A 22,156-nucleotide genomic window follows, 5' to 3' on the forward strand; every position below is an offset into this window, starting at 1 on the left:
GTCTGAGGGAGCACAGGACGAAGGTGGGGAGACAGCCTGGGTGTCTGAGGGAGCACAGGACGAAGGTGGGGAGACAGCCTGGGTGGATGCACACACACATTGGACACACACGCGGATCCACACATTTGAACACAGATATTTTACATTCTCAGACACAGGCTCAACCCAAAACTGTGGACACAGGTTTACCTATAAACACACACACACCACAGGTTTACCTACAAACACACAAACCCCACAGGTTTCCCTATAAACACACACACCCCACAGGTTTACCTACAAACACACAAACCCCACAGGTTTCCCTATAAACACACACACACCACAGGTTTCCCTATAAACACACATACCCCACAGGTTTACCTATAAACACACAAACCCCACAGGTTTACCTACAAACACACAAACCCCACAGGTTTACCTACAAACACACAAACCCCACAGGTTTACCTATAAACACACACACACCACAGGTTTCCCTATAAACACACAAACCCCACAGGTTTCCCTATAAACACACAAACCCCACAGGTTTCCCTATAAACACACACACCCCACAGGTTTCCCTATAAACACACACAAACCCCACAGGTTTCCCTATAAACACACACACCCCACAGGTTTACCTATAAACACACACACCCCACAGGTTTACCTATAAACACACAAACCCCACAGGTTTCCCTATAAACACACACACCCCACAGGTTTCCCTATAAACACACACAAACCCCACAGGTTTCCCTATAAACACACACACCCCACAGGTTTACCTATAAACACACACACCCCACAGGTTTACCTATAAACACACACACACCACAGGTTTCCCTATAAACACACACACCCCACAGGTTTACCTATAAACACACACACCACAGGTTTCCCTATAAACACACACAAACCCCACAGGTTTCCCTATAAACACACACACCCCACAGGTTTCCCTATAAACACACACACCCCACAGGTTTACCTATAAACACACACACCCCACAGGTTTACCTATAAACACACACACCCCACAGGTTTACCTATAAACACACACACCCCACAGGTTTACCTATAAACACACAAACCCCACAGGTTTCCCTATAAACACACACACCCCACAGGTTTCCCTATAAACACACACACCCCACAGGTTTCCCTATAAACACACACACCCCACAGGTTTCCCTATAAACACACACACCCCACAGGTTTACCTATAAACACACACACCCCACAGGTTTCCCTATAAACACACAAACCCCACAGGTTTCCCTATAAACACACACACTAGTAAACACTCAAGTTATTCTGGTGTTTCCGACTAAATGAGATTCCACCATAAAAAACAATATGTTGGAACACCCATCTTTCTAGGGCCATATGCCATATAATAATCCATTTAGATGTGATTCCATTTACCCACGTGTTGTTTGGGATGCAGCGCTCCTTTATCTGTCATAAAACAGATTGAGCCTAACCACCTCCTTGACAATTTTACAGCTGTTAAAAATGTTGATTTTGCACCTTATCAAAATGAATGAATTTCTACAATTTGGTCTGTACCTAAAATCCCTTTTACAGTATATCTAGAGAGAGAGGGACGGTATGACTCAAAGTAGAACCGGCTCCTAGCAGTGTGGCTGCTGAAGGATAGTGTGTGTTGGGACAGATAACACGACTGTTTGTCTGAGGAAAGAGGAGCAGGAAGTTGGAATGTCAGACCTGTTAAAAACGGTCTCCTGGTTTGAAGGAAAAGGGAGTTTACTTTGAGCCCATGATACAAGTTCCAGCTGTCATGTGGCTTGTATGAGAAGTTTGATGAAAAGTAACATGATGTGTGTGGTGCTATGATAATGAATCTCATTGTACACTTACAGACACACACACACACACACACACACACACACACACACACACACACACACACACACACACACACACACACACACACACACACACACATACACAGTACACACAGACACGACCCCGCTGAGTGAACATCTCCATCTATAACCTGATCACCCAACTCAGTGGTTGCCATGGGTTATGCTTTGAGTGGGCGGGTTCCACCTCCGCCCCTCCTCCAGAGTGTAATGATGCGACCATCACCGTGGTAACCCCCTGAGGAGAAAGGAGGGAGAGAGAGAAAGGGATGTGTGTGTGTACATCTTCATTAGCACCATGGTACTATGTATTTCATTGCCTTCTGTGTGGGGGGGGGGGGGTCCCTCTCTGTGCTCCATTAGGTCCATATGGAACCTTTTTGGGGGTATACACAGTACACACATTACACACACACACACACACACACACACACACACACACACACACACACACACACACACACACACACACACACACACACACACACACACACACACACACACACACATTACACACACACACATTACACACACACATTACACACAAACACACACAGTACACACACACACACACACATTACACACAAACACACACACCCACAGTACGCACAACACACACACACCCACAGTGCACACACACACACACAGTGCACACAGTACACACACACACATAGTACACGCACACACACAGTACACGCACACACACAGTACACGCACACACACAGCACACACACAGTACACACACCGGACGTGTTCACTGGACGTGCTACGTGTCACAGATGTGCTGTTTTCAACTTTCTAGAGACAGCAGGAGCGGTAGAGATACTCTTAATGATCGGCTTTGAAAAGCCAACTGACATTTACTCCTGAAGTGCTGACCTGTTGCACACTCTTCAACCACTGTGATTATTATTATTTGACCCCGCTGGTCTTTTATGAACATTTGAACATCTTGGCCATGTTCTGTTATAAACTCCACCAGGCACAGCCAGAAGAGGACTGGCCACCCCACATAGCCTGGTTCCTCTCTTGGTTTCTTCCTAGGTTCAGTACACAAACACAAACACACAGTACACAAACACACACAGTACACAAAGGCACACAGTACACAAAGGCACACAGTACACAAAGGCACACAGTACACAAACGCACACACACACACACACACACACACACACACACACACACACACACACACACACACACACACACACACACACACACACACGCAGTACAAACACCCACAGTACACAAACATACACTGTACACACACACACAGTACAAACACACTCTGTACACCCACAGTGCACACAGTATACACACACACACACACAGTACACAAACACACACAGTACACACACTCACAGATACTTTCAGACACACACAGTGTACACAGTACACACACACACACACACACACACATGACCCCACTGAGTGAACATCTCTACATCTCTATAACCTGATAACCCAACCCAGTTGTTGCCATGGGTGATGCTTTGTTGTGGGCAGGTTCCGCCGCCTCCCATCCACCGGGGTGTAATGATGCTGCCATCACCGTGGCTACCCCCTGAGGAGAAAGGGGGGAGAGAGAGCGAGTGTTGATTACGAGGTTTGACAGAATGCTGTCTGGGGAAACCACGGCATTCTCAGGAATAGTGTTCGGGTCGGAGACACAACTCAATCTGTCTGTGTGTGTGTGTGTGTGTTGGGGAGCCATCTGTTAAAAGGTGTGTGTGTGTGTGTGTGTGTGTGTGTTGGGGAGCCATCTGTTAAAAGGTGAGTGTGATATAAGCACACACAGCATCCAGGGCGATGGTGGTGATGATGATAAGGGTTTTAACCCACCCCGGCAAAGCACATTCTGCTCTTTCATGTTGTGACCCCCTGTGGATACAGTCAAATACACAAGATTGTCATCTTACTGCATGTGGCATGTCTAGCTGGGCACTGTTGAATAGCGGAAACCGGGTTACTGACATTTCCCCAGATTTCCCACTCCCTTTTCCCGGGATAAACACCTGCGAGAAACCGGTAAAACAGAACTGTTAAATGATATGCTGTGTCTCTGTGTTCTCTATGGACCACGGCCTACTCTGCTATCTGCATGATGAATCACCAGCGCTCCGAGTGGGGACCTCGCATCTCCATACGGAACGCAGTTTACAGTGCATGTTTCATCTCATCCTGGTCACTTCTTTTCTTGTGAACGGTAGGACTACATTTGCTGCAGCATAGCTTATGCTACATTAATATCAGGATTGCATGCGTATCTAATTTACACATTTCCATCTTGCTTTTGGGGGTCACCTTATTTTTTTAATTGTAAAGATGCAAAATTGCAGCTACAGAGTTTTACAACAGCCTATCACTCGAATATCATTGCTTTAAATCAGTGCGCACGCGAGCACTCTGTCGTTCTCTCTCTCTCCATCAATTCTATTAAAACTGCATCCAAAATAGATGAGCCTAATCACCTAATCAACGTTTGGACACCTACTCATTCCAGGGTTTTTCTTTATTTGACTATTTTCTACATTGTAGAATAATAGTGAAGACATCAAAACTATGAAATAACACATATGGAATCATGTAGTAACCAGATCAGGGTTAAACAAATCAAAATACATTTGAAATTCTTCAAAGTAGCCACCCTTTGCCTTGAAATCAGTATTGCACCCTTTTGGAATTCTCTCAACCAGCTTCACCTTGAATACCTCTACAACAGTCGTGAAGGAGTTCCTACATATGCTGCCACATATGTTGGCTGCTTTTCCAACTCATCCCAAACCATCTCGATTGGGTTAAAGTCAGGTGATTGTGGAGGCCAGGTCATCTGATGCAGCACTCTATCACTCTCCTTCTTGGTCAAATAGCCCTTACACAGAGGTGTGTTTGCTCATTGTCCTGTTGAAAGACAAATGATAGTCCCACTAAGCGCAAACCAAATGGGATGGCGTATCGCTGCAGAGTGCAGGGGTAGCCATGCTGGTTATTTTTAAATATTTTTAATTGAGGCTTTATTTAACTAGGCAAGTCAGTTAAGAACAGCAAAATACCAGTCTCAACGTCAACAGTGAAGAGGTGACTCTGGGATGCTGGCCTTCTAGGCAGAGTTGCAAAGACAAAGTCATATCTCAGACTGGCCAATAATAAGAAAAGATTGATGGGCAGAAGAACACAGACACTGGACAGAGGAACTCTGTCTAGAAGGCCAGCATCCCAGAATGGCCTCTTCACTGTTTACTATATAATTGGTTGTGTGTTATTAGTTTAAGCACACTGTGTTTGTCGAGAAATCCAGGTAATTTCAAAGGGTTCACATACTTTTCTTGCCACTGTATATTTCTCAATGTATCAAGGTGTTCTCCGACCTTGTCACTTTGTAGGCTGCATGTCCTGCACCAGCATAGCATGTTCTCTCCATGTAATACACTATCATTCAATACAATACAGTAATAGACTGCAGTCCACATTATAGACTTTTGTGTTTTTCTGTCGGGCATAATGTGTGGTAGCCTATATATCAGGCTCTGTATGGGATAATGGCACAATCGTTGGGCGATGGATCACAAAATGTCTTTAGTGTATGGCTCATCAGACTCCGGTAGCATAAGACTTGAACTTTGTTACCGATCAAACCTCTAATCAAATCCATACATGTATATGTTTTATATGCTTTTAAATGTCACTTCCGGTTTTGGTGGGAAATAACGGTGTTACCCTGGAGAAAAGTGATTTGTTCTTGGGTTGGAACATTTTGTAAAATATCGGGAAAATATTCAACCCTACTGTGCACATGCTGTCGACTTGACCCATACATTATCCAAACCCTTTCATTAGTTCATGGTGCATGATACTGTATGTGAATAAGAACACAAACATGCTGCTCTTTTTCCAGCCATAGAGAGCTGAGGTTGTAAATAAGCATCTCTCTGTGAGGAACTATGACATTCCGCTCTCAATTTGTGCATCATTCCATTCGAGAAGTAGTTGGTTGGATGCATTCACTGATGTAAACACTAACAGCGGGTGCTGATTGGCTGTGATCTGCACTTTAACTCACCAGAGAGGCCTTTGATTTGATGTGATCGGAGGTGACAGCTTGTGATAGGTGTTTTCCACTCTTCTATGAAGAGGCCTCGAGAAGAAACTTTTTTTAGTGACATTTCATTGTCATGTGACTGTTTACATCTTAAATGGCGCCCTATTCCTATTATATTGCACTACTTTTGACCAGGGCTCATAGGGTTCTGGTCAAAAGTAGTGCACTATGTAGGGGTTAGGGTGCCATTTGGACACAAACACTGAATCGTTTTCTATGAAGTGAACACCAATCCTCAAACGGGAGGGAGGGAGAGAGAGAGTTTATATTTCCATTTAGATTGAAGCAGGGCCTAACATGTCTAATGCCATCCAGCCAAGGTTTGTTTGCAGAACTACTGCATGTGTTATTTACAATTTACTGCGTGAACACACACACACCAGCACGCATACATGCACACTGGAACAAACACACACAGAAAGATAATCAACTTTTTACAACCTTACACACACACACATATGCATGCGCACACCCCCCACACACACACACACACACTGGAACAAAAACTTTTACAAAGAGAATCTACCCTTTCATAACCAAACACACAGCCCCCCACACACACACACACACTGGAACAAACACTTTTACAAAGAGAATCTACCCTTTCATAACCAAACACACAGCCCCCCACACACACACACACACACTGGAACAAACACTTTTACAAAGAGAATCTACCCATCCATAACCAAACACACAGCCCCCCCCACACACACACACACTGGAACAAACACTTTTACAAAGAGAATCTACCCTTTCATAACCAAACACACAGCCCCCCACACACACACACACACACTGGAACAAACACTTTTACAAAGAGAATCTACCCATCCATAACCAAACACACAGCCCCCCCCACACACACACACACACACACTGGAACAAACACTTTTACAAAGAGAATCTACCCTTTCATAACCAAACACACAGCCCCCCCCCCACACACACACACACTGGAACAAACACTTTTACAAAGAGAATCTACCCTTTCATAACCAAACACACAGCCCTCCCTCACTGGGGTAAAGGGGAGTCACACATGAGTAGGACAGTGTCTGGCAGATCATTCATCAACGTCAGCATGGCCTCACGCCTCTGAGACTCCCTCTGCACACGCCGGACGGCCCACATGCTTCTGCTACTTCAGTGTGTGTGAGCATGAGCGTGTTATTTGTGTTTGTAGTACCCTGCCCTGCAGACTTGAATGTGGGGTGACACGAGTCACAGCTGACACAGGAGTCAGCGGTTTTGGGTCAGTGATGAGAGTGACGTGGCGGAACGCACGGGGTTAAATGCTCTGGCCCTCTCCATCCACGGGGGCCGCCCCTCGATTAATGGGGAAACCCCTGACCCGTTTCAGGGGCACGACTGAGCCCCTTTACAGCCCTCTCCAAGACCTTGAATGTGTGGATCTGTTCGTGACAGAGACAGGACAGCAGTACAGGGGTAGAAGATTTGGGATAGTTTCCATGTCAATTCAGTCTGTACATTTAATACCATTTGATTTGATCAATTCTACAGTTTCAGCAATATGGCAAGGCCTAGTAGTGGACCATTCAATAGAACCCCCCCACTGGGCACAGACGGCAGTTCAACGTCTAGTTTTGATTTACATTTGGTTCAGTTGTCAACTAACATGAATTCAATGTGAAATCAACCAAAAATATCACCATCTCATAGGATTTATGTTAAAAGTTGGGACTTTTTGCTCATCCAATCTGTTTTCCGCGTTGATTCAACGTCATCAATTATATTTTTTGGGTTGAGATTACATTGAAACAATGTTGATTCCACCCGTTTTTGACCAGTGTGCATCATGGCAGCTTTAAGTTCCTTTCGCTATTTCACTCAGGACACGCTGATGCACTCAAGGTCCAAAAATGCTCAATATGTCCTGAATCATCACAATCAGTGAGATGAATGAGAGAAACTGTTCCTTAGATCAGTCTCTTTATAGGAAGATGACTAGTGTATTATTATCACACTAGAGCTTCAAAGTCATCAAGAACACATCCCGCCACTTCCACCGGATACCTCCCCTGCTGTCGCCTGTATTCAGGAGTGTTTACAACTCTAATAACTGCTATTATCACCTGCTCAGGCATCGCTATGGCGATACCACTGCATTAACGGTGGCAGCCAATGACACGACAGTCTGAGTGCTCACTGTGCACTCTTTTCATCATTAGCTCTCAGAGATGGGGCCTTTCACACTCTGATGGAATTTATGCTGTTAAATTGCTGAATTTCTAGACCCATTTTTCTGTATCGCCGGCCTCAATTAAATTTGCTTTCAGCTGGGCTCCGACACAACATAGAACAAAAGGAAGTGCAAAGTGCAAGTCAGCCATGTTTCACTGTGTATGTGTGTGTGCTTTGGTTTTAATGCATTTTATAGAGGAGTACTAGAGAGAGTGTGACTGTGAGTCTGTTGCTTAAAGCTAGAGTGTTTGTGAAAAGAGAGTGAGTTGTCAATAAAGTTGTCTCATGGGAAAAGTTTCACCAGCCCCCAGAATGCATTTCGTCTCCTCCTTGTGTAACCGTTAAATAAGATGAAGAGGTCCCAATGTTGTCAAGACCTCTGTGAATTCTCTCTCTCTTTCCCTGTCTCTCTCGCCCTTCGTCCCTCTCTCTCTCTCTCTCTCTCCCTCTTTCCCTGTCTCTCTCGCCCTTCGTCTCTCTCTCTCTCTCCCTTCTCTCTCTCTCTCTCTCTCTCTCTCTCTCTCTCTCTCTCTCTCTCTCTCTCTCTTCTCTCCCTCTCCGTCCCTCTCTCTCCCTCTCTCTCCTTCTCTCGCCCTTCGTCCCTCTCTCTCCTTCTCTCTCCTCCTTCTCTCAATCTGCGGCCCTTGATGACTGTTTAATGATTTCTGCTGCAAAGACGAATGGCTATGTTAAATGAGCAGAATTAGACAAGGCAAGCGGAGCCAGAGCATTTGTTCCAGGAGTAATGGATCTGGGATCCATTGTTTACCATTCCCGACCTGCTGATATCCAGCCTCACTAACTCATAGTAGGAGAGAGAAAGAATAGTGGACTTAGTGTTTAAACACCAAGGAAAGAAATAAAGAAAGAGAGAGAGAGGTCAAAAGGGGAAGATTTCATCGTTCATCATTCTTTTAAGTTTTTTAGCAACTGAAGGTGATTTGAAAGTGAAAGCTAACAGTTGTATGGCTGATTCATTGGAGTTGGCTTTAGCTCTTACCCAATAGCAGGATGGCCATCATCTCCTTGGCTTCACAGCGACTCCTTCCATCGTCTCTATGATGACAAATAGAGAAAGTCCTCTTCCTGGCTCCATCACACACTCACTGGGGGTTCTGGACTGTGTGTGTACTGTGTGTGTACTGTGTGTGTACTGTGTGTGTACTGTGTGTGAACTGTGTGTGTACTGTGTGTGTACTGTGTGTGTACTGTGTGTGTACTGTGTGTGTACTGTGTGTGTACTGTGTGTGTGTACTGTGTGTGTGTACTGTGTGTGCGTTTGACTGTGCACGTGCCTGTACGTCTGCTTGTGTCTAGAAGTTCCAGCCCTCCCCTGCTGAGTGAATGGGTCCCTGCTCTCCTCCGACAGGCTGGCAGGGGGCCGTGGGCAATGGGACTGGGGCGTCCCCTGGCGGAGTTTCATGACAGGGACCAGCCTTGGGTATGGGGCCGTGGGCAATGGGACTGGGGCGCCCCCTGGCGGAGTTTCATGACAGGGACCAGCCTTGGGTATGGGGCCGTGGGCAATGGGACTGGGGCGCCCCCTGGCGGAGTTTCATGACAGGGACCAGCCTTGGGTATGGGGCCGTGGGCAATGGGACTGGGGCGTCCCCTGGCGGAGTTTCATGACAGGGACCAGCCTTGTGGAGCTCTGGGTATGGACAGCGCTACAGATCATTACCTCCCAGCAGGGAGAGGGACCAGGGGGCCAGCCAGTAGTCCCTTTAATCAGTAACTGCCCTGTTCAGGCCCCTGCTGTTCCCTGCTGACTACACCCTGCCACAGCTGGACATCTTCAACAGTGTAAGAGTTGGTACAGCCAGCTGCCACTGCTAACCAATACTGCTGCTGCTACTTACACGCTTTGAAGCACTGTGCTACTTCTAAACTAGCGGTTAGCACTGCTGTAGCTAATGCTAGTGAGTTTCAATGGATCACTCCACTGTGTGCGCTAGTATCGGTCTTTTTTTGAATCAAACACACTTTGTCTTGGTCTGACCCATAGAAACAACTCACACGCTAAGAAATGCATTTGTATTGATAAAATACCAGATGAAATGAATGGACATTATAGAAAATAGTGAGGAAAAATAAGTAAATAATTCAAATAAGAGTAAAGAAGATAGTTGTTCCTCACTGCGAGGTCCATACAGAAATGGTTTGTCGAGATCGGTGTGGAAGAACTTGACTGGCTTGCACAGAGCCCTGACCTCAACCCCATTGACCACCTGTGGGATGAATTAGAACGCCGACTGCGAGCTAGGCTCCACAGCAATGTTCCACCATGTAGTGGAAAGCCTTCCCAGAAGAGTGGAGCCTGTTATGGCAGCAAAGTGGGGGACCAACTCCATATTAATGCCCATGATTTTGGAATGAGATGTTCGACCAGCAGGTGTCCAAATATTTCTGGTCATGTAGTGTAGGTCTGTGGCAGTGATTTCAGGTTAGGTGTGTGTGTGTGTGTGTGTGTGTGTGTGTGTGTGTGTGTGTGTGTGTGTGTGTGTGTGTGTGTGTGTGTGTGTGTGTGTGTGTGTGTGTGTGTGTGTGTGTGTGTGTGTGTGTGTGTGTGTGTGTGTGTGTGTATTGAAGTGTCTGCTTCCGTCCTGCTATTTGTTACGCTACACTGGCGAACCTGTCATGACTGTAGGTTTGTCCGAGCTCACTGGCGAACCTGTCATGACTGTAGGTTTGTCCGAGCTCACTGGCGAACCTGTCATGACTGTAGGTTTGTCCGAGCTCACTGGGGAACCTGTCATGACTGTAGGTTTGTCCGAGCTCACTGGCGAACCTGTCATGACTGTAGGTTTGTCCGAGCTCACTGGCGAACCTGTCATGACTGTAGGTTTGTCCGAGCTCACTGGGGAACCTGTCATGACTGTAGGTTTGTCCGAGCTCACTGGGGAACCTGTCATGACTGTAGGTTTGTCCGAGCTCACTGGGGATCTTGTCATGACTGTAGGTTTGTCTGAGCTCACTGGGGATCTTGTCATGACTGTAGGTTTGTCTGAGCTCACTGGGGATCTTGTCATGACTGTAGGTTTGTCCGAGCTCACTGGGGATCTTGTCATGACTGTAGGTTTGTCTGAGCTCACTGGGGATCTTGTCATGACTGTAGGTTTGTCTGAGCTCACTGGGGATCTTGTCATGACTGTAGGTTTGTCCGAGCTCACTGGGGATCTTGTCATGACTGTAGGTTTGTCTGAGCTCACTGGGGATCTTGTCATGACTGTAGGTTTGTCTGAGCTCACTGGGGATCTTGTCATGACTGTAGGTTTGTCTGAGCTCACTGGGGATCTTGTCATGACTGTAGGTTTGTCCGAGCTCACTGGGGATCTTGTCATGACTGTAGGTTTGTCGAGCTCACTGGGGATCTTGTCATGACTGTAGGTTTGTCCGAGCTCACTGGCGAACCTGTCATGACTGTAGGTTTGTCCGAGCTCACTGGGGAACCTGTCATGACTGTAGGTTTGTCCGAGCTCACTGGGGAACCTGTCATGACTGTAGGTTTGTCCGAGCTCACTGGGGAACCTGTCATGACTGTAGGTTTGTCCGAGCTCACTGGGGAACCTGTCATGACTGTAGGTTTGTCCGAGCTCACTGGGGAACCTGTCATGACTGTAGGTTTGTCCGAGCTCACTGGCGAACCTGTCATGACTGTAGGTTTGTCCGAGCTCACTGGGGAACCTGTCATGACTGTAGGTTTGTCCGAGCTCACTGGCGAACCTGTCATGACTGTAGGTTTGTCCGAGCTCACTGGGGAACCTGTCATGACTGTAGGTTTGTCCGAGCTCACTGGGGAACCTGTCATGACTGTAGGTTTGTCTGAGCTCACTGGCGAACCTGTCATGACTGTAGGTTTGTCTGAGCTCACTGGGGATCTTGTCATGACTGTAGGTTTGTCTGAGCTCACTGGCGAACCTGTCATGACTGTAGGTTTGTCCGAGCTCACTGGCGAACCTGTCATGACTGTAGGTTTGTCTGAGCTCACTGGGGATCTTGTCATGACTGTAGGTTTGTCTGAGCTCACTGGGGATCTTGTCATGACTGTAGGTTTGTCTGAGCTCACTGGCGAACCTGTCATGACTGTAGGTTTGTCCGAGCTCACTGGGGAACCTGTCATGACTGTAGGTTTGTCTGAGCTCACTGGGGATCTTGTCATGACTGTAGGTTTGTCTGAGCTCACTGGCGAACCTGTCATGACTGTAGGTTTGTCCGAGCTCACTGGGGATCTTGTCATGACTGTAGGTTTGTCTGAGCTCACTGGCGAACCTGTCATGACTGTAGGTTTGTCCGAGCTCACTGGGGAACCTGTCATGACTGTAGGTTTGTCTGAGCTCACTGGGGATCTTGTCATGACTGTAGGTTTGTCTGAGCTCACTGGCGAACCTGTCATGACTGTAGGTTTGTCCGAGCTCACTGGGGATCTTGTCATGACTGTAGGTTTGTCTGAGCTCACTGGCGAACCTGTCATGACTGTAGCTTTGTCCGAGCTCACTGGGGATCTTGTCATGACTGTAGGTTTGTCCAGCTCACTGGGGATCTTGTCATGACTGTAGGTTTGTCTGAGCTCACTGGGGATCTTGTCATGACTGTAGGTTTGTCTGAGCTCACTGGGGATATTGTCATGACTGTAGGTTTGTCTGAGCTCACTGGGGATCTTGTCATGACTGTAGGTTTGTCCGAGCTCACTGGGGATCTTGTCATGACTGTAGGTTTGTCCGAGCTCACTGGGGATCTTGTCATGACTGTAGGTTTGTCTGAGCTCACTGGCGAACCTGTCATGACTCAGGTTTGTCCGAGCTCACTGGCGAACCTGTCATGACTGTAGGTTTGTCTGAGCTCACTGGCAACCTGTCATGACACAGGTTTGTCCGAGCTCACTGGGGAACCTGTCATGACTGTAGGTTTGTCCGAGCTCACTGGGGAACCTGTCATGACACAGCTCACTGGCGAACCTGTCATGACTGTAGGTTTGTCTGAGCTCACTGGGGATCTTGTCATGACTGTAGGTTTGTCTGAGCTCACTGGTGAACCTGTCATGACTGTAGGTTTGTCCGAGCTCACTGGGAACCTGTCATGACTGTAGGTTTGTCCGAGCTCACTGGGGAACCTGTCATGACTGTAGGTTTGTCTGAGCTCACTGGCGAACCTGTCATGACTGTAGGTTTGTCTGAGCTCACTGGGGATCTTGTCATGACTGTAGGTTTGTCTGAGCTCACTGGCGAACCTGTCATGACTGTAGGTTTGTCCGAGCTCACTGGCGAACCTGTCATGACTGTAGGTTTGTCTGAGCTCACTGGGGATCTTGTCATGACTGTAGGTTTGTCTGAGCTCACTGGGGATCTTGTCATGACTGTAGGTTTGTCTGAGCTCACTGGCGAACCTGTCATGACTGTAGGTTTGTCCGAGCTCACTGGGGAACCTGTCATGACTGTAGGTTTGTCTGAGCTCACTGGGGATCTTGTCATGACTGTACACAGGCTCACTGGCGAACCTGTCATGACTGTAGGTTTGTCCGAGCTCACTGGGGATCTTGTCATGACTGTAGGTTTGTCAGCTCACTGGCGAACCTGTCATGACTGTAGGTTTGTCCGAGCTCACTGGGGAACCTGTCATGACTGTAGGTTTGTCTGAGCTCACTGGGGATCTTGTCATGACTGTAGGTTTGTCTGAGCTCACTGGCGAACCTGTCATGACTGTAGGTTTGTCCGAGCTCACTGGGGATCTTGTCATGACTGTAGGTTTGTCTGAGCTCACTGGGGATCTTGTCATGACTAGGTTTGTCCGAGCTCACTGGGGATCTTGTCATGACTGTAGGTTTGTCCGAGCTCACTGGGGATCTTGTCATGACTGTAGGTTTGTCCGAGCTCACTGGGGATCTTGTCATGACTGTAGGTTTGTCCGAGCTCACTGGGGATCTTGTCATGACTGTAGGTTTGTCCGAGCTCACTGGGGATCTTGTCATGACTGTAGGTTTGTCTGAGCTCACTGGGGATCTTGTCATGACTGTAGGTTTGTCTGAGCTCACTGGCGAACCTGTCATGACTGTAGGTTTGTCTGAGCTCACTGGGGATCTTGACATGACTGTAGGTTTGTCTGAGCTCACTGGCGAACCTGTCATGACTGTAGGTTTGTCCGAGCTCACTGGGGAACCTGTCATGACTGTAGGTTTGTCTGAGCTCACCACAACCTGTCATGACTGTAGGTTTGTCCGAGCTCACTGGGGATCTTGTCATGACTGTAGGTTTGTCTGAGCTCACTGGCGAACCTGTCATGACTGTAGGTTTGTCCGAGCTCACTGGGGAACCTGTCATGACTGTAGGTTTGTCTGAGCTCACTGGGGATCTTGTCATGACTGTAGGTTTGTCTGAGCTCACTGGCGAACCTGTCATGACTGTAGGTTTGTCCGAGCTCACTGGGGATCTTGTCATGACTGTAGGTTTGTCCGAGCTCACTGGGGATCTTGTCATGACTGTAGGTTTGTCCGAGCTCACTGGGGATCTTGTCATGCGTATAGGCATAGGTACACACCTACACACACACTCACACACACCTACACACACACTCACTCACCTGATCTCTCTCTCTCTCACACACACACTGTCCTGATCTCTCTCTCTCACACACACACACTGTCCTGATCTCTCTCTCTCTCTCACACACACACTCACCTGATCTCTCTCACACACACACTGTCCTGATCTCTCACACACACACACACACACACACACACACACACACACACCTCCTGCCACTCCTCTGACATGGTGGTATATCGTTGACAATGACAAGCTCCCAACAGCATCCAGTCCCTGACAGGAGAATATAGTCATTGTTTTAGATTGGTTGCCTGCTGACGTCTTTGCACATCGGACAGGAGAGACTTGACAGTCCCACTCCTCAACACTGGTGTTACACTGCTTCAGGAAACTTCATCTGCTCTCCTTCTAGTGGCTGTAAGGAGATCCTGCATCCCAAATTGCACCATATTCCCTATATAGTGTACTACTTTTGTCCAGAGCCCTGGGACCTATATAGAGAATAGGGTGTCATTTGGGACTCGTTGATATGTTTCGTGGTTAAGGGAGGACAAGGGAGTGGCTGAATTACAAGGATCACTGGGCTCAGAGCTGAGGCGACAGTGACAGTTTTGTGGTTGAAATGAAAAACGTTATGTGGGATGAGGTTAGGACTCTTTCACATTGTCATACCACAATATATTTCATATTTATTTATTTATTTATTTGATATATAATTTCAACTGCCTTCTTTTTTATAATGAGAACAAAGAACAAAACATAGTTTCACTAGTGTCTAAGTATTAACAGCTGAAACATATTCTCTACTTCTCTCCATGTAAGGAGCTTGATTATTTCTGCCTGGAATGAAACATTCCATGTATCATTCTGAATGTGTTAAGCCTGTATTTGTGTGTCCTCTCCAGAGCACAGTAGTCGTGGAGAAGTCCATCCAGGACCTGATGACTCTGATGCAGGACCTGAGTGCCTACTCCAACCAGTTCCTGGAGATGGTCTGTGACAAGCTGAAGGAGTACAAGGAGGTCTGCAACACCTCGTACAGGTAAGAGTTAGACTGACTCAGGACCAGCTGAAGGAGTACAAGGAGGTCTGCAACACCTCGTACAGGTAAGAGTTAGACTGACTCAGGACCAGCTGAAGGAGTACAAGGAGGTCTGCAACACCTCGTACAGGTAAGAGTTAGACTGACTCAGGACCAGCTGAAGGAGTACAAGGAGGTCTGCAACACCTCGTACAGGTAAGAGTTAGACTGACTCAGGACCAGCTGAAGGAGTACAAGGAGGTCTGCAACACCTCGTACAGGTAAGAGTTAGACTGACTCAGGACCAGCATGAGGAAAGTGGTTCCTCCCTTCCTTGCTAGAAGGTATAGAAACACAAATGTAATTTAATTCCATTTGTTCTGCTTGAGGGTATATTGTGCTTCAGCAGTGCTCTCTCTCTCTGACACACCCTCACACCTGCTGTGCTTGTCTTCATCTGGCTGAACCCCAGAGAGATTTAGGCTGACCTGTGCAGATGGAGACCCAGCGCTCTGACTCCCCTCCTCTACCCCCCATTCTCTACCCTCCATTCTCTACCCCTCCATCCTCTACCCCTCCGTCCTCTACCCCTCCATCCTCTACCCCTCCATCCTCTACCCCTCCATTCTTTACCCCTCCATCCTCTCCCTCTCCATCCTCTACCCCTCCATCCTCTACCCCTCCATCCTCTACCCCTCTACCCTCTCCTCTACCCCTCCATCCTCTACCTCTCCTCTACCCCTCCGTCCTCTACCCCTCTGTCCTCTACCCCTCTGTCCTCTACCCCTCTGTCCTCTACCCCTCTGTCCTCTACCCCTCTGTCCTCTACCCCTCTGTCCTCTACCCCTCTGTCCTCTACCCCTCTGTCCTCTACCCCTCTGTCCTCTACCCCTCTGTCCTCTACCCCTCTGTCCTCTACCCCTCTGTCCTCTACCCCTCTGTCCTCTACCCCTCTGTCCTCTACCCCTCCGTCCTCTACCCCTCCATCCTCTACCCCTCCATCCTCTACCTCTCCTCTACCCCTCCATCCTCTACCCCTCCATCCTCTACCTCTCCTCTACCCCTCCACCCTCTACCTCTCCTCTACCCCTCCATCCTATACCTCTCCATCCTCTACCTCTTCTCTCACCTGACCAGGTGTTACTCCCTCTATGGGTGTGTAAACACTGTGCCTCAGCTGCCTGCTGTGTGTCTATGGGTGGTTCTGTGGACTCAAGCACTGATCCAGCTAAGCAGTTATCCTCATGCAGGCAATCTGTCCTCATCCACCCTCATGCTATGCTGTCTGTCTGTACTGTACAGTTGAGGATCTCTCTCTGTCCTGTGTGTCCCAGGGGCATAGTCCAATGTGAGGAGAAGCTGACCATCAGTGCGTCGTGGTCTAAGGACGAGGACATCAGCCGACTGCTCCAGTCTCTCCCCAACTGGGCTAACATGGCCCAGCCCAGACAGCTCCGACAGAAGAGAGAGGATGAGGAAGACTTTACCAGGTCACACATAAACACACAGAACAGTATCCTCACCACCCTCACACAAACACACAGAACAGTATCCTCACCACCCTCACACAAACACACAGAACAGTATCCTCACCACCCTCACACAAACACACAGAACAGTATCCTCACCACCCTCACACAAACACACAGAACAGTATCCTCACCACCCTCACACAAACACACAGAACAGTATCCTCACCACCCTCACACAAACACACAGAACAGTATCCTCACCACCCTCACACAAACACACAGAACAGTATCCTCACCACCCCTCCACCCTAACACAAACACACAGAACAGTATCCTCACTACCCTCACACACACACAGAACAGTATCCTCACTACCCTCACACACACACAGAACAGTATCCTCACCACCCCTCCACCCTAACACAAACACACAGAACAGTATCCTCACTACCCTCACACAAACACACAGAACAGTATCCTCACCACCCCTCCACCCTAACACAAACACACAGAACAGTATCCTCACCACCCCTCCACCCTAACACAAACACACAGAACAGTATCCTCACCACCCCTCCACCCTAACACAAACACACAGAACAGTATCCTCACCACCCCTCCACCCTAACACAAACACACAGTACAGTATCCTCACCACCCCTCCACCCTAACACAAACACACAGAACAGTATCCTCACTACCCTCACACACACACAGAACAGTATCCTCACCACCCCTCCACCCTAACACAAACACACAGAACAGTATCCTCACCACCCTAACACAAACACACAGAACAGTATCCTCACTACCCTCACACACACACAGAACAGTATCCTCACCACCCGAACACAAACACACAGAACAGTATCCTCACCACCCTAACACAAACACACAGAACAGTATCCTCACCACCCTAACACAAACACACAGAACAGTATCCTCACCACCCTAACACAAACACACAGAACAGTATCCTCACTACCCTCACACACACACAGAACAGTATCCTCACCACCCTCACAAACACACAGAACAGTATCCTCACCACCCTCACACACACACAGAACAGTATCCTCACCACCCTAACACAAACACACAGAACAGTATCCTCACCACCCACACACACACACAGAACAGTATCCTCACCACCCTAACACAAACACACAGAACAGTATCCTCACCACCCTAACACAAACACACAGAACAGTATCCTCACCCTAACACAAACACACAGAACAGTATCCTCACCAAACACAAACACACAGAACAGTATCCTCACTACCCTCACACACACACAGAACAGTATCCTCACCACCCGAACACAAACACACAGAACAGTATCCTCACCACCCTAACACAAACACACAGAACAGTATCCTCACCACCCCACCACCCTAACACAAACACACAGAACAGTATCCTCACTACCCTCACACACACACAGAACAGTATCCTCACCACCCGAACACAAACACACAGAACAGTATCCTCACCACCCCTCCACCCTAACACAAACACACAGAACAGTATCCTCACCACCCCTCCACCCTAACACAAACACACAGAACAGTATCCTCACCACCCAAACACACAGAACAGTATCCTCACCACCCCTCCACCCTAACACAAACACACAGAACAGTATCCTCACCACCCCTCCACCCTAACACAAACACACAGAACAGTATCCTCACCACCCCTCCACCCTAACACAAACACACAGAACAGTATCCTCACCACCCTAACACAAACACACAGAACAGTATCCTCACCACCCCTCCACCCTAACACAAACACACAGAACAGTATCCTCACCACCCCTCCACCCTAACACAAACACACAGAACAGTATCCTCACCACCCTAACACAAACACACAGAACAGTATCCTCACCACCCAAACACAAACACACAGAACAGTATCCTCACCACCCCTCCACCCTAACACAAACACACAGAACAGTATCCTCACCACCCTAACACACACACACAGAACAGTATCCTCACTCCCTCCATCCCTTCATCAACATGCTGTGGTTGAACAAGTCAGACATGTACAGGAAGTAGTGATTGCTCCATAAGGATGTAACGTTATTTACCTGAAGGAAGGAGGGATCCAAATCATTTGGGAGGAGAAGGTGGGTCATTGTTATTGACAGAGCTTTGAACGTGTGCTGTCTGCAGGAAGGATGCTCACTGGCCTGGAATTGTAAATAAATCAATGAATGGGTGATGGCTTTAAATGCAAAGAGAATCTTTTAGGCTTTTTTTATTTGAGTCATAACCACAGACATTTTGAACATTCTTTGGAGGGATTTGAGGCTCCACGTCTGGCAACCCAGCGCTCCTTTTGATCATTCTGTCTCCCTGTCTCCTCTCTCCTGAAACCATCTCCTCTCTCTCCCATCTCCTCCTCTCCTCTGAGCTATCTCTTCCTCTCTCTCTCTCTCCAGAAGAGAAACCCTTCTCTCTCTCCCTGGTCCCAGAGCTTCTCCATCTCTGTCTCTCTCTGTCTCCAGAAGAGAAACCCTTCTCTGTCTCCTGGTCCTCTTCCCATCTCTGTATCCATCTCTCTCTCCTGTCCTGGTCCCCCTCTGCCCTGTCTCCTGTGTCTCTCTATATCCAGAAGAGAAACTCTCTCTCTCCCTCTCTCTCTGTCTCTCTCCTCTCTCAGAGCTGTCTCCATTTCCTATATCTCCCTTCTCTCTGTCTACCCTGGTCCCAGAGCTTCCTCTCCTCCTCCATCTGTCTCCTTCCCTCTCCTCTGTCTCTCCCTGGTCCCCTTTCTCTTTCCTTTCTCTGTCCTCCTCCTTCTCCTCTTCTGTCTCCCTTTCCTCTGTCTTCCCATCTCTGTCTCCCTTTCTCTGTCTATCTCTGTCTCCCTTTCTCTGTCTCCCTGTCTCTCTGTCTCTCCACCATTTCTGTCTCTCCTCCTCCATCTCTCTCTCTCTGTCTCTGTCTCTGTCTCTCTCAGTCTCTCTGTCTCCTCCATTTCTCTCTCCTCCTCTCTCTCTCCATCCATTAGTTCTAACTCCTCCTCCATTTTAGAACCCACTCTCTCCTCTCACATTCTCTCTCTTTCTCTAAGCCACTCCTTTTCTCTCCTCCTCAATCTCCTCTCTCCTCTTCCATCTCCCTCTCCTCCTCCATCTCCTCTCTCTTCTCTCTCCTCCATTTCCTCTCTCCTCCTCCATTTCCTCTCTCCTCCTCCATTTCCTCTCTCCTCCTCCATCTCCTCTCTCTTCCTCTCTCCTCCATTTCCTCTCTCCTCCTCCATTTCCTCTCTCCTCCTCCATTTCCTCTCTCCTCCTCCATTTCCTCTCTCCTCTTCCATCTCCTCTCTCCTCCTCAATCTCCTCTCTCCTCTTCCATCTCCTCTCTCCTCCTCAATCTCCTCTCTCCTCTTCCATCTCCTCTCTCCTCCTCCATCTCCTCTCTCTTCCTCTCTCCTCCATTTCCTCTCTCCTCCTCCATTTCCTCTCTCCTCCTCCATTTCCTCTCTCCTCCTCCATCTCCTCTCTCTTCCTCTCTCCTCCATTTCCTCTCTCCTCCTCCATTTCCTCTCTCCTCCTCCATTTCCTCTCTCCTCCTCCATCTCCTCTCTCCTCCTCCATTTCCTCTCTCCTCCTCCATTTCCTCTCTCCCCCTCCATTTCCTCTCTCCCCCTCATTTCCTCTCTCCTCCTCCATCTCCTCTCTCCTCCTCCATCTCCTCTCTCCTCCTCCATCTCCTCTCTCCTCCTCCATTCCCACCAATCCAGGGCGGCATTTGCCAAGGAGTCAGAGGTGCTGACGGGTAACCTGGGTGACAAGCTGATCCCGCAGAACGAGATCCTGCGTGACGTGAGCGACCTGAAGGCCCTGGCCAACCTGCAGGAGAGCATGGAGTGGCTGGCCTCCAGACTCAAAGGCTTCTTCATCAACCTGCCCCACGCTGCCAGTGAGTATACACGCACACGTGCAGAGGCAGGCATACATACATACACACCTTATGGCTTCCATTCATGCAGGGTTGGTGGGGTGTGTGTGGACTGAAGGGCTGCTTGTTCAACACCTGTCCCACACAGCCAATGAATGAACAGTATACAACACAAGGAGGTTCCATAATGCTGACACGGACTGTGTAACGTTTTGCTCTACGTACTGCCACTAGTATACACATACACTCCCAATGGTATGTATATGTACACACACTGCAGTCTGACAGTCATGATTAGTAGAAGTAGTTATTTATTCTCTGTCACACACACACACACACACACACACACAGCAGTAGTTTTCCTCTCTGTCATTAAGAGTTTGTCTGAGTGAATTACCACCGTCTAATTAGAGCCAGGTAGGAGGGCCTCCAGAAACAAACACCACTGTATACACACTCTAATTAGCCCTGGAAGTGTGTGGTTTGTTTCAGAACTGTCAAAGACCTTTTACTCACTGTCTTTACAGAGACCTCATTTATCAGTGAAAATGTGTGTGTGTGTTCCATTGTCATCAGCAGGCTGAGGATGTTTCTGATCTTGTAGTCCAACTCTTATGGTGGTGTTTCTGATCTCCAACTCTTATAGTGGTGTTTCTGATCTCCAACTCTTATAGTGGTGTTTCTGATCTCCAACTCTTATGGTGGTGTTTCTGATCTCCAACTCTTATGGTGGTGTTTCTGATCTCCAACTCTTATGGTGGTGTTTCTGATCTCCAACTCTTATGGTGGTGTTTCTGATCTCCAACTCTTATGGTGGTGTTTCTGATCTCCAACTCTTATGGTGGTGTTTCTGATCTCCAACTCTTATGGTGGTGTTTCTGATCTCCAACTCTTATGGTGGTGTTTCTGATCTCCAACTCTTATAGTGGTGTTTCTGATCTCCAACTCTTATGGTGGTGTTTCTGTTTCTGATCTCCAACTCTTATGGTGGTGTTTCTGATCTCCAACTCTTATGGTGGT

At 48.0% G+C, this 22,156-nt stretch overlaps 1 protein-coding gene and 2 long non-coding RNA genes across 4 annotated transcripts in view; 1 reads left to right on the top strand and 2 right to left on the bottom strand.

The window, feature by feature from the left end:
• Positions 1 to 21,267, top strand: part of LOC127921966 (exocyst complex component 4-like) — a 43,773-nt gene extending 22,506 nt beyond the window's left edge. Inside the window, exons 2-4 of the mRNA XM_052505584.1 lie at positions 15,629 to 15,765; positions 17,079 to 17,234; positions 20,979 to 21,267. Coding sequence (XP_052361544.1) covers positions 15,629 to 15,765; positions 17,079 to 17,234; positions 20,979 to 21,252 — 567 coding nt within the window. The 3' untranslated portion in view covers positions 21,253 to 21,267. The remainder of the gene's footprint in view (positions 1 to 15,628; positions 15,766 to 17,078; positions 17,235 to 20,978) is intronic.
• Positions 630 to 1,680, bottom strand: LOC127921968 (uncharacterized). Its single transcript, XR_008110087.1, has 3 exons — positions 1,006 to 1,680; positions 861 to 887; positions 630 to 684 (listed from the first exon to the last, which is right to left on the bottom strand). It is a non-coding gene; the product is annotated as an uncharacterized LOC127921968 (long non-coding RNA).
• Positions 17,669 to 19,446, bottom strand: LOC127921967 (uncharacterized). Of its 2 annotated transcripts, none has more exons than XR_008110085.1 (3): positions 18,847 to 19,446; positions 18,468 to 18,760; positions 17,669 to 18,235 (listed from the first exon to the last, which is right to left on the bottom strand). It is a non-coding gene; the product is annotated as an uncharacterized LOC127921967 (long non-coding RNA). The 2 variants fall into 2 exon arrangements; XR_008110086.1 differs by having other exon boundaries at positions 17,669 to 18,268.
• Positions 21,268 to 22,156: the final 889 nt, after the last annotated feature.

This window comes from Oncorhynchus keta, unplaced genomic scaffold, assembly GCF_023373465.1.
Source record: "Oncorhynchus keta strain PuntledgeMale-10-30-2019 unplaced genomic scaffold, Oket_V2 Un_contig_241_pilon_pilon, whole genome shotgun sequence".
NCBI lineage: Eukaryota > Metazoa > Chordata > Actinopteri > Salmoniformes > Salmonidae > Oncorhynchus > Oncorhynchus keta.